Here is an 11,444-nt window from a genome sequence, read left to right as displayed (position 1 = left end):
TTTTCTTTTGAAGCCAGAAGGAGGCTAGTATCAGCTACATTTATGCCTTTACTAGACTATGGGGATATTTTATATATGAATGCTTCCGCTCAGTGTTTGAGATCAATTGACACTCTTTACCATGGCACTTTGAGATTTATTTTAAACTGCAAAACCCTTACGCACCACTGCACTTTGTATACCAGGGTTGGCTGGCCTTCTCTAGTCACTCGTAGGCTCAGTCACTGGTATACTTTTATTTACAAAGCCATTTTGGGTTTACTACCTTTTTATTTGGGCATTTTTATTGTTCAGAAATGTGGTGGGTATTCTCTTCGTTCGTTGGACTTTATCCTGCTAACTGTTCCAAATGTCCGAACTGAATTTGCTAAAAGGGCTTTTATGTACTCTGCGCCATCGTCTTGGAACACCTTACAAAATAATTTTAAACTGGAAGAACTTGTCCCGATTGGTGTTTTTAAATCACTGATGAAGGATTTTGAGGCTGATTCCCTGACCTGTCAATGTTTTTAATTTGCTGTTTTTGATTTTGTMATACTCRTGTGAATTCAATGGTTTTTACTAGATTACTTGTAGTTTTTCATGTTGTCTGTCTGTAATTTTTGTAATGACTTGGTGCTGCCTATCTTGGCCAGGACGCTCTTGAAAAAGAGATTTTAAATCTCAATGAGCCCTTCCTGGTTAAATAAAGGTTAAATWAAAAAATTAAAAATAAATCAAGGGTGCCAATTATTTTGGACCTGACTGTATGTGACATCCATTTCAATCAGTCTCCCCAAAGCTCTCATTTACATTTTCTGAGGGCAAATATTGTTAACAAGGTTATTCAAAAACTGCTAGATGTTGTTAGTTCAGACTGGAGTTAAACTAACTGTCACCTACACTGAGACAAGCAAAACTTTCCGTTCCTATTCTTTCCATTCATTATCTCCATTCTCCCCCTCAGGTGTTGTGTCCCCATAAACCACAATGGCTCAGGATAACTGTTCCTCTCTGGGTCTACCTGCCACCACTCCTGACCAGCTGGGTTGGAATTTGTCCTGGGCCCTGGGCAACATCAGTGCTGATGACATGGAGGACATGTGCCTGAGTCGGAGTCAGTACCTGGAGAAGTTTCTAGGCTTCCGGCGGTCACCCATGTTCCTGCCTGTCTGCATTACCTTCCTCATCATCTTCATTGTGGGATTGTTAGGGAACATGCTCACCTGCAGCGTCATCGTGCGCAACAAGGTGATGCGGACGCCAACCAACTACTACCTATTCAGTCTGGCCGTGTCCGARTTATTGGTKCTAGTCCTGGGTATGCCYTTGGAACTCTATGAGATGTGGAGCAACTACCCATTCCTGTTCGGTGCTGGCGGCTGCTACTTCAAGACCTTCCTGTTCGAGACTGTCTGCTTTGCGTCCATCCTCATTATAACAGCGCTGAGCGTGGAGCGATACATCGCCGTGATACACCCGCTCAAGGTCAAGCACGTCGCCACTCGTGCCCACGCCAAGCACGTCATCCTGATGCTGTGGGCCATGTCCATGGCGTGCGCCGTGCCKAACACCAGCCTCCACGGGGTGGCCATGCTGGGAAACCGGTTCGGGCGCCAATTCCCKGAGTCGGCCATCTGCATGATGGTGAAGCCCCGGTGGATGTACAACCTGATTATCCAGGTGACCACGCTGGTCTTCTTCCTGCTGCCCATGCTCATCATCACTGGGCTGTACCTGCGCATTGGCCTGCAGTTGAGGATGGAGAGGGGCATGCAGGGGCTGGGGACCGGGCCGAGTTTTGGTTCGGACAGCCACTGGAGTGTCCACAGGCAGCAGCAGACGGCACGCCACCGGCAGGTCACCAAAATGCTATGTGAGTTTCACATCCACTGTCTCTATAGTYCCAGAATGTCCTGTTAAAACTCTTTCAATTAGCAAGATGCTGTGTAAGTCCTCACCCACTTTCTCTACAGTACCAGAAGGGTTGAGAGGAGATAAGAGGAAATTACAAATTATAGCCCGATATCTCCATTGAATTGGGCTTTACAGGTATTTTCTGAAGTACAAATTAAAAGATTAGTTCCTAATCGTGTCCATTGTTACTTAAATATTGCTCTTGCTTTCAGATGATAAGACGTTCTGGAAAGTGACAAATTATAGACCGATCTCTTGAATTTGGACTTAAAATTCTGTGCTGAAGTACAAACCAATATATTTGTTTCTAAACATGTTTATTGTCACTTAAACATGTCTTGTTCTCAATGTCTGCAAATGTATTTTCTTCTATCCGCCTGTCCGTCTGCATCTGTCTGTCTGAGTGCCTATCTGCCCCTCCCTCCGTCCATCTGTCTGCTTGCTTTTCTGTCCATCCATCAGTCCATCTAACTGTCCGTCTTTCCACCAGGTGTACTGGTGATCGTCTTCGGCATCTGCTGGGCTCCTTTCCACATTGACCGCCTCATGTGGAGCTTCATAAACTCCTGGACTGGCCACCACCACCTGGTCTTCGAGTACGTCCACATCGTCTCCGGGGTCTTCTTCTACCTCAGCTCGGCGGTCAACCCCATCCTCTACAGCCTCATGTCCACCCGCTTCCGGGAGATGTTCCGGCAGGTCCCGTGTCGCTACGGCTCATGCGGCGGTCACGTGCGCCAGCTGACCTCRGGCTGCACCCAACTGACCCTGCGTAGTACCGTCAACGAGAAGCCGCAACACAATGGGACCCCAGAGAGAATCACCCCAGACAGAGAGGAGCAGAACGTGTACGTAGACTCCCACCAGCAGCCTGTATATGTCCAGATTAAATATGAGTGAGGGGGGTGGGGGTACCAAAACGACCGTATTTGTGACTGAATGAACGTGTACAGTGAAGGTTTGGATGGAGCGAAAGCAACAGTGTTGAAGTTTTGGCCTCGACTTTGGAGCAGAATTCTGACTGGGGATACCAAAAATGAAACAAGATTAATAACAAATGTATCACTGATTGAATGTGTACAGTGAGTGTGGCTAGAGCGAAAGTTGTCTTTGGCTTTGGATTTAAAATAGATTTCCCACAAACATACGAATTGTTTTGTGGGATATTCAAATGATTATTCTGTGCAGAGGAAAGTGTTCTTCATCCGGATATTAATATTCAGGTGGAACACATCATTTATAAAGCTTATCTAATAATTGAACTGTGAAAAAGAAACAATACCCAGATTTGTAAATTAGCTTATTAATGTGTAATCAGTGAAGCTTGAATATCTTATTCTGTTCAAATGTTCAAATGTTTCAGGAGGCACAATTATAGATTGTAACAGTCTTCTTAACTGTCTTCTTCAATGTGTTGTTGTACCGTTCGGTGTACTAGCTATACCATCAAAATCRCACTCACTATGAATGTATAGCACAGGCAATATGGAAGTACAGTACATGGGAGATGGAGAAGACAGCTTTCATAGAAATAGAAAAGGTGACGTGATTTACGCATGACATCCTTAAAGAAATGGAAAAAGGGGGGAATTTCCACCGACAGTAAGTAAATACATATGCTAAACACATGTTATGTGCCTTTGTAGTACTACTCCAAAATGTATAGTATTTAGCTTCAAGTGCTTTCTGAAAACTGCAATCTTTTATTCCTGTGTAAACTGATTTAGAATTGAATATTTTTACAACGACAAAAGTTTTCAGCATCACTTACATTTTCATTGCTAAACAAAATGTGTCATATTTAGGAATTATTTGCATGCTCGCATAGAGTCTCAAATGTTTTGGAATGGTCTTCAGTATAAAGAGATATAGTTGAGATACCTGTCATGTGGGTTTAGTAAGGGCTTGATTGTTTACAGAAGACTAATTATATTGCTTTTAAGAAGCCTATTGTAAAGCATGCACATTAAACAGTGCTTGAGGTGTCACTACAGGCACCCTGGTTCAAATCCAGGCTGTATCACCACCGGCTGTGATTGGGAGTCCCACAGGGCGGCGCACAATTGGCCCAGTTTTGGCCGGTGTAGGCTGTCATTGTAAATAAGAATTTGTGCTTAACTGACTTGCCTGGTTAAATAAAACAATTATAAAAACAGTTTCAACTTTATGGTTTTATTGAGGAGATGCATGACAAATCAGTTTTTTATTTTTGTTATTTCTGTGTTTCAATTGCAACAGTGTAATTGAAACTTAATAGGAAAAAATACTGCATGGGGATTACCAATGAATGCATTACGGGCATATCGTAAAGCCAATATGTGTTTGATCCCGCAAGTTTGATAGGAACACATTCCTTCAAGATAAATAAGACTTCTCTTGACCTTTCTCTGTGTGCCCTTGAGAATATTTCATAGGATTTAATATAGGGATAGCTAATTGTATTCACAATCTGTTCGGATGAATGACAGCACTGGGGGAACAGTATAAATGTCCCACAGTTCCCCGGTATTATCTTTTACCTCTGCTGGATTTCTGCTCTCCTAATCAAGTAGTATATTAGACCAAAAAGGTCATTAGCTTTATATATAACAGCAACACTGTTCGACTTGTAGTAAAAAGCCTAATGTTTATGGCAAGTACGCAATGCAAGAACGCTACGAAAAATGTAGATCCTGTGTACATCGGTCAAGTTTATAATTGTGGGGCTGCACACGTCTGAGTTGTTTTGCTACACAATGGCATTTTGTGTAGCTACTTGAAGTTTGTGATTTGGGAACGTACACACGGTATGAATTGGGTTTAATGCAGCATCTCAGTGGAATCTCAATTGAATGACAGCATTAAGGGCACAGTACAAATGGCTCACAGTTTCCCCGTTATTACCCCGATCCARCCAGGATGAGTCTACTGACTCCTCTGGTAGCTTTCTGCTCTCAAGTAGTTCAGTAGACCAACACTTCCTTTAGCTCTCTAGCTAACGACAACAGCAACCGACCGGCATCTCTCCTCACCAAGTATTATATTAGATAATGGCCAACACTTTTCTAGTTAATGACATACTTATCATAACATCTCAGAATCACAATCTGTCAGGTCAAATGACAGCACTGAGGGCACAGTATAAATGCCCCAAAGTTCCCAGGATGATTACTTTTTTATCCTGAGCCATCTGGGGTAATGAGTCTACTGAATGCTCTGCTGGCTTCACTCTGCTGTGGGGCGGGGTAGACAGTAGAGTGCTCCTACTCAGAGAGAGGTAGGTGTGGTGTGTGTGTGTGTGTGTGTGTGTAGTGTGGGGGGATTCCCAAGCGGTTACAGTCACTTGGGAATTACATTGGGAGTCTGGGACAAGTAACAAAGAAGGATGAGAAAGAGTGACTGGCACAAGTTGAGGCGACCAAGGGATTTAATACAAAAATATCAAGACAGAATCCAATGGAATTGAAAAGCAGTGCAGGTGGTGCTTTGGAAGATTCATCCTGAGATTGTCTGGTGGGAGCACGCTGACCTCTGCGCACGCCAGTTTTAGACAATGGTCAGAACGCATTAGTATCATACTCATTATAGTCATGTAATGAACATGGAGATACAATGATTAATGAAATCATTATATGGTCAGAAATCTATTAGATTCATGATCATTATAACATACATTTTCCGAGGTAAGTTGAGAACAAACTCACATTGACAATGACAGCCTGACATCAAAGACAGAAACAACATCAAAGACAGATTAAAGATCTGTGTATTAATTGTGAGAGATCAGGAAATTGGAAATTCAAGTGCCAGAGGCAATATTCGGTCGCTCTCCTAACTGGCTGAAGTTGCTAATCTAAAGATAATGACTGCACACACTGAATGTCAGTGTTATTGATTGACAGGCACCAACTCCAGAAGCTTCTAAGCTGAAATACTGTAACGATTGTCATCGGAAGGAGACCAAGGTGCAGCGTGGTAGGCGTAGATTCTTTTATTTAAATGTTCCACCAAGAAAAAACAATAAACAATATAACGAACGAAAAGCTTCGTCGTGCAAACTACATGCACTCAAACAAAGACAAGATCCCACACTGAAGGAGGGAAAAAGGGCTGCCTAAGTATGATCCCCAATCAGAGACAATGAAAGACAGCTGCCTCTGATTGGGAACCACACTCGGCCAAACACAAAGAAATTGAGAACATAGAATTCCCACCCAAATCACACCCTGACCTAACTAAACATAGAGAATAACAAGGATCTCTAAGATCAGGGCGTGACAAATACAGTTGAAGTCGGAAGTTTACATACACTTAGGTTGGAGTCATTAAAACTAGTATTTCAACCACTCCACACATTTGTTGCTAACAAACTATAGCTTTGGCAAGTCGGTTAGGACATCTACTTTGTGCATGACACAAGTAATTTTTCCAACAATTGTTTACAGACAGATTATTTCACTTATAATTCACTGTATCACAATTCCAGCGTGTCAAAGTTTACTGTGCCTTTAAACAGCTTGGAAAATTCCAGAAAATTATGTGGCTTTAGAAGCTTCTAATAGGCTAATTGACATAACTTTAGTCAATTGGAGGTGTACCTGTGGATGTATTTCAAGGCCTACCTTCAAACTCAGTGCCCCTTTGCTTGACATCATGGGAAAATCWAAAGAAATCAGTCAAGCCTCAGAAAAAGTCTGGCTCATCCTTGGGAGCAATTTCCAAACGCCTGAAAGTACCACGTTCATCTGTACAAACAATAGTACGCAAGTATAAACACCATGGGACCACGCAGCCGTCTGTCTCTTAGAGATGAACGTACTTTGGTGCGAAAAGTGCAAATCAATCCCAGAACAACAGCAAAGGACCTTGTGAAGATGCTGGAGGAAACAGGTACAAAAGTATCTATATCCACAGTAAAACGAGTCCTATACATAGAAGCCACTGCTCCAAAACCGCCATAAAAAGCCAGACTATGGTTTGCAACTGCACATGGGAACAAAGATCGTACTTTTTGGAGAAATGTCCTCTGGTCTGATGAAACAAAAATAGAACTGTTTGGCCATAATGACCATCGTTGTTTGGAGGAAAAAGGGGGAGGCTTGCAAGCCGAAGAATACCATGAAAATGATGTGGATATATTGAATCAACATCTCAAGACATCAGTCAGGAAGCTAAAGCTTGGTCACAAATGGGTCTTCCAAATGGACAATGACCCCAAGTATACTTCCAAAGTTGTTGCAAAATGGCTTAAGGACAACAAAGTCAAGGTATTGGAGTCGCCATCACAAAGCCCTGACCTCAATCCCATAGAAGATTTGTGGGCAGAACTGAAAAAGTGTGTGCGAGCAAGGAGGCCTACAAACCTGACTCAGTTACACCAGCTCTGTCAGGAGGAATGGGCCAAAATTCACCCAAATTATTGTGGTAAGCTTGTGGAAGGCTACCCAAAACGTTTGACCCAAGATAAACAATTTAAAGGTAATGCTACCAAATACTAATTGAGTGTATGTAAACTTCTGACCCACTGGGAATGAGATGAAAGAAATAAAAGCTGAAATAAATKATTCTCTCTACTATTATTCTGACATTTCACATTCTTAAAATAAAATGGTGATCCTAACTGACCTAAGACAGGGAATTCTTACTAGGATTAAATGTCAGGAATTGTGAAAAACTGAGTTTAAATGTATTTGGCTAAGGTGTATGTAAACTTCCGACTTCAACTGTATGTAAGTCAGTTAAAGCGATGTCCTGTTTATGAGATTCGTAGGTTAACTCACTGGAGACAAAATTGGAGTGCCAGAGGCAATATTTATTTAACTAGGCAAGCCCTCTTAAGGATCTGCCCCTTTTTCAATTTTGTCATACCCAAATCTAACTGCCTGTAGCTCAGGACCTGAAGCAAGAATATGCATATTATTGATACCATTTGAAAGGAAACACTTTTAAGTTTGTGGAAATGTGAAATTAATGTAGGAGAATATAACAAATTAGATCTGGTAAAAGATAATACAAAGAAAAAAAACACGTTTTTTTATTTTTTTGTACCATCATCTTTGAAATGTAAGAGAAAGGCGCAATTTAGATTTTGGCCACTAGATGGCAGCAGTGTGCGTGCAAAGTGTTAGACTGATCCAATGAACGATTGCATTTCTGTTCAAGATTTTGTATCAAAACTGCCCAAAAGTGCTAATTGGTTTATTCATAACTTTTCAAGTTCATAACTGTGCACTCTCCTCAAACAATAGTATGGTATTATTTTACTGTAATAGCTACTGTAAATTGAACAGTGCAGTTAGATTAACAAGAATTTAAGCTTTCTGCCATTAACAGATATGTCTATATCCTGGGAAATTTTGTTGTTAATTACAACCTCATGCTAATTGCATTAGCCTACGTTTGCTCAACCAACCCATGGGGGACCCACCGATCCTGTAGTGGTAGACATATTCTTATTTTATAATGACGGCCTACCCAGGCCAAACCCTCCCTTAACCCAGATGACTCTGGGCCAATAGTGCGCCACCCTATAGGACTCACGATCATTTCTGGTTGTGATACAGCCCGGGATCAAACCAGGGTCTGTATTGATGCCTCTAGCACTGAGATGCAGTGCCTTAGACCGCTGCGCCACTCAGAAGCCCAATATCATCACAGCGAGGTAGCAATAAGAAATCACACAATACACTGGTTGAAGTTGCTCATTTTCAGCTGAATATAATGACTTTAATGGATTTACTACTAACTCCAGAAGTGTTACTAACCCCCTTTATCCTCTAATCCTYTTTACAAGATTCATAGGTACACTCTCTGGAGAGTCCGAACATCATCTCTGAGTGTCAATAACACAATTTTTTTTACAAAAAGTTTACTCTCATAGGGAGACTAGGTATTCAATCATATATTCCTGCAGGCTTATTTTCGACTGCACAGGTACTAACTTTAGGATTAATGAGGGATAGTTGCATCCCAGGGCACCATCAACAATCTCCTGACATTGCACTCTCCTTGTTTCTATAATCTTACACTTGTGTTCAAAATGGTTCGTAAAAACTTCAGTGGTGAAGGAAGAATTTTATTAGTGCCAAAGAAAGAAGTTTCTTCAAATCCTACAAAAATAAACATCTTTAAAGAGGGACTGAATGCACCGATTCTGCATGGCATTTCTCTGTTTCAGTCTTGGGGGTTTGATGTGGAAGTTACTGATGTTTGTCCACCATGAGACACATTACAAGGAAAGCCTAAAATAGTCTGAATGAATCTAAGATTACTAAAGAAATCTGTAATTAAATGTTAGGCTTTTGCAGTGATTTTAGTCGTGCAAGTTTACATCTACATAAGGTGTTTGGTACAGAATTTCTCAAGTAAAAAAATGAGCATTGTGTTGTTTTAGGTAAACAATGTCCGAGCCGCAGAGGTAGGATTGGATAGAGCGCAATTACTGCAGCTGGGTATCCCGTATTAATGGGCAAGTGAGCATTGTCGAAATCAAAATTCAACCCTCAAGTCATGACAAACTCATGTAATCTGAGTAGGCTGACTTTATGCCAAAAATGTACTATTTACACTTGAGCAAATTTTGACACTAGAATAATATCGATGCCACATAGGCCGTTTTCTAACAGAGAAGTTGTTTATTGTCTTTAATTGTTATACCTGGAGGGGTTCTTCAAAGCCTTCTTGCCTGGTAATAGGCAGAGCTCTGAACAGTGCCTCGTTGATTTTGTTGTTAAAGCTTGAATTAAAAATGTATTAAATATGTTTTTTCTTACCCATCCACACACAATACCCCATAATGACAAAGTGAAAGAATATTTTTAGAAATGTTTGCACATTTTATCTATATGAAATACAGAAATATCAAATTTMTGCAAATGTATTGAAATGAAATACAGAAATATCATATTTACATACATAAGTATTCACACCCCTGAGACAATGCATGCTAGAATCACCTTGGTCAGTGAGTACAGCTGTGTCTCTAAGATCTTTGCACACCTGGATAGTACAATATTTGCAAATATATATATTTTTATTCTTCAAGTTCTTTCAACTTGGTTGTTGATCATTGCTAGACTATTTTAAAGTTACCATTGGCCTCGTGGGGTTATTCCTGAGCAGTTTCCTTCTTCTCCGGCAACTGAGTTAGGAAGTTACACCTGTATCTTTGTAGTGACTGGGTGTATTGATACACCATCCAAAGTGAAATTAATAACGTCACCATGCTCAAAGCGATATTCGATGTCTGCTCTTTGAATTTTTACCCATCTACCAATAGGCGCTCTTCTTTGCGAGGCATTGGAAAACCTTCCTGGTCTTTGTGGTTGAATCTGTGTTTGAAATTCACCGCTCGACTGTTTTCACTATTATTGCACACAGAATGAGTCCATACAACTTATTATGTGACTTGTTACTCCTGAACTTATTTAGGCCTTCCATAACAAAGGGTTTGAATACTTATTGACTCAATACATGTCAGCTTTTCATTTTATATTAATTTGTAAACATTTCTAAAAACATCATTCCACTTTGACATTATGGGGTTTTGTGTGTAGATCAGTGACACAAAAATCTACATTTAAAATATTTCCATTTCAGGCTGTAACACAATAAAATGTGGAAAAAGTCAAGGGGTGTGAATATTTTCTGAAGGCACTGCAAATCAACCTGCTTTGTGCCCCACAAGACGAGCTATCAGCTCTGTGTAGGTGCACTTATACCCTTATCACACTACTAAGCTGTGCCGAACTGTACTGCGCTGGCCTGGTAACGCATCCAGCACAGTTGCGGCAAAGGACAACTTGAAAGAAGAACCTCAGTGCCAGCACTGTACAGTTTGGCTTGATAGTGGGAAAAGGGCATTACAGAGCAGCTGAGACGAATATTTCATTGAAGCTTATATATACAGCATATATTCTCAGCGCCAGCAGGGCTATTCCAAGAACCGGATGACTGGAAAAACTTAATTATAAAACTTTCTACCGGAGCCCTCTGAGCTATATGAAACAAACAACACCATAAAAGTTTACATGACACAAAGTAACCACCAACACAAGGCACTAATGTGAGAACAAAAACACTAAAGAAGATACACTGTATATATGTGGCTTCTAACACCCTTGTTATTACATCAGTCTGTGTAAACCCATTATATTGAAACTGTGTTCAAGCTAAAACAGCTCATTACATGAAACACAATCGCATCTATTCGAGTCAGCATGCTGCAGTGCCCCTGAGTTAATATCTCCATATATGGGTATTCTTCACAATTCAAAGCCACACCCCCATAGGAAGAATCTGTACGTGTAATACCTGAGATATTTACTGCAGCCCTCATCCTCCACATACAACACCCGTTCTGCCAGTCACATTCAGTTAAAGGTCCCCAAAGCACACACATCCCTGGGTCGCTTGTCTTTTCAGCGCGCTGCAGCTAGCGACTGGAACGAGCTGCAACAAACACTCAAACTGGATTGTTTTATCTCAATCCCTTCATTCAAAGACTCAATCATGGACACTCTTACTGACAGTTGTGGCTGCTTTGCGTGATGTATTGCTGTCTCTACCTT

General features: G+C 41.0%; 1 protein-coding gene across 1 annotated transcript in view; it reads left to right on the top strand.

Moving 5' to 3' along the window:
- LOC111956478 (neuromedin-U receptor 1) overlaps positions 1 to 4,032 on the top strand; it is a 10,322-nt gene extending 6,290 nt beyond the window's left edge. The window contains exons 2-3 of the mRNA XM_023976919.2: positions 947 to 1,855; positions 2,387 to 4,032. Of these exons, the coding sequence (XP_023832687.1) occupies positions 970 to 1,855; positions 2,387 to 2,796 (1,296 nt within the window). The 5' untranslated portion in view covers positions 947 to 969 and the 3' untranslated portion in view covers positions 2,797 to 4,032. The remainder of the gene's footprint in view (positions 1 to 946; positions 1,856 to 2,386) is intronic.
- The last annotated feature ends 7,412 nt before the right edge of the window (positions 4,033 to 11,444 follow it).

This window comes from Salvelinus sp. IW2-2015, linkage group LG32 (genome assembly GCF_002910315.2).
Source record: "Salvelinus sp. IW2-2015 linkage group LG32, ASM291031v2, whole genome shotgun sequence".
Taxonomy (NCBI): Eukaryota; Metazoa; Chordata; class Actinopteri; order Salmoniformes; family Salmonidae; genus Salvelinus; species Salvelinus sp. IW2-2015.
Note: the sequence above shows the minus strand (reverse complement) of the source record. Positions and strands in the feature narration are given on the sequence as shown.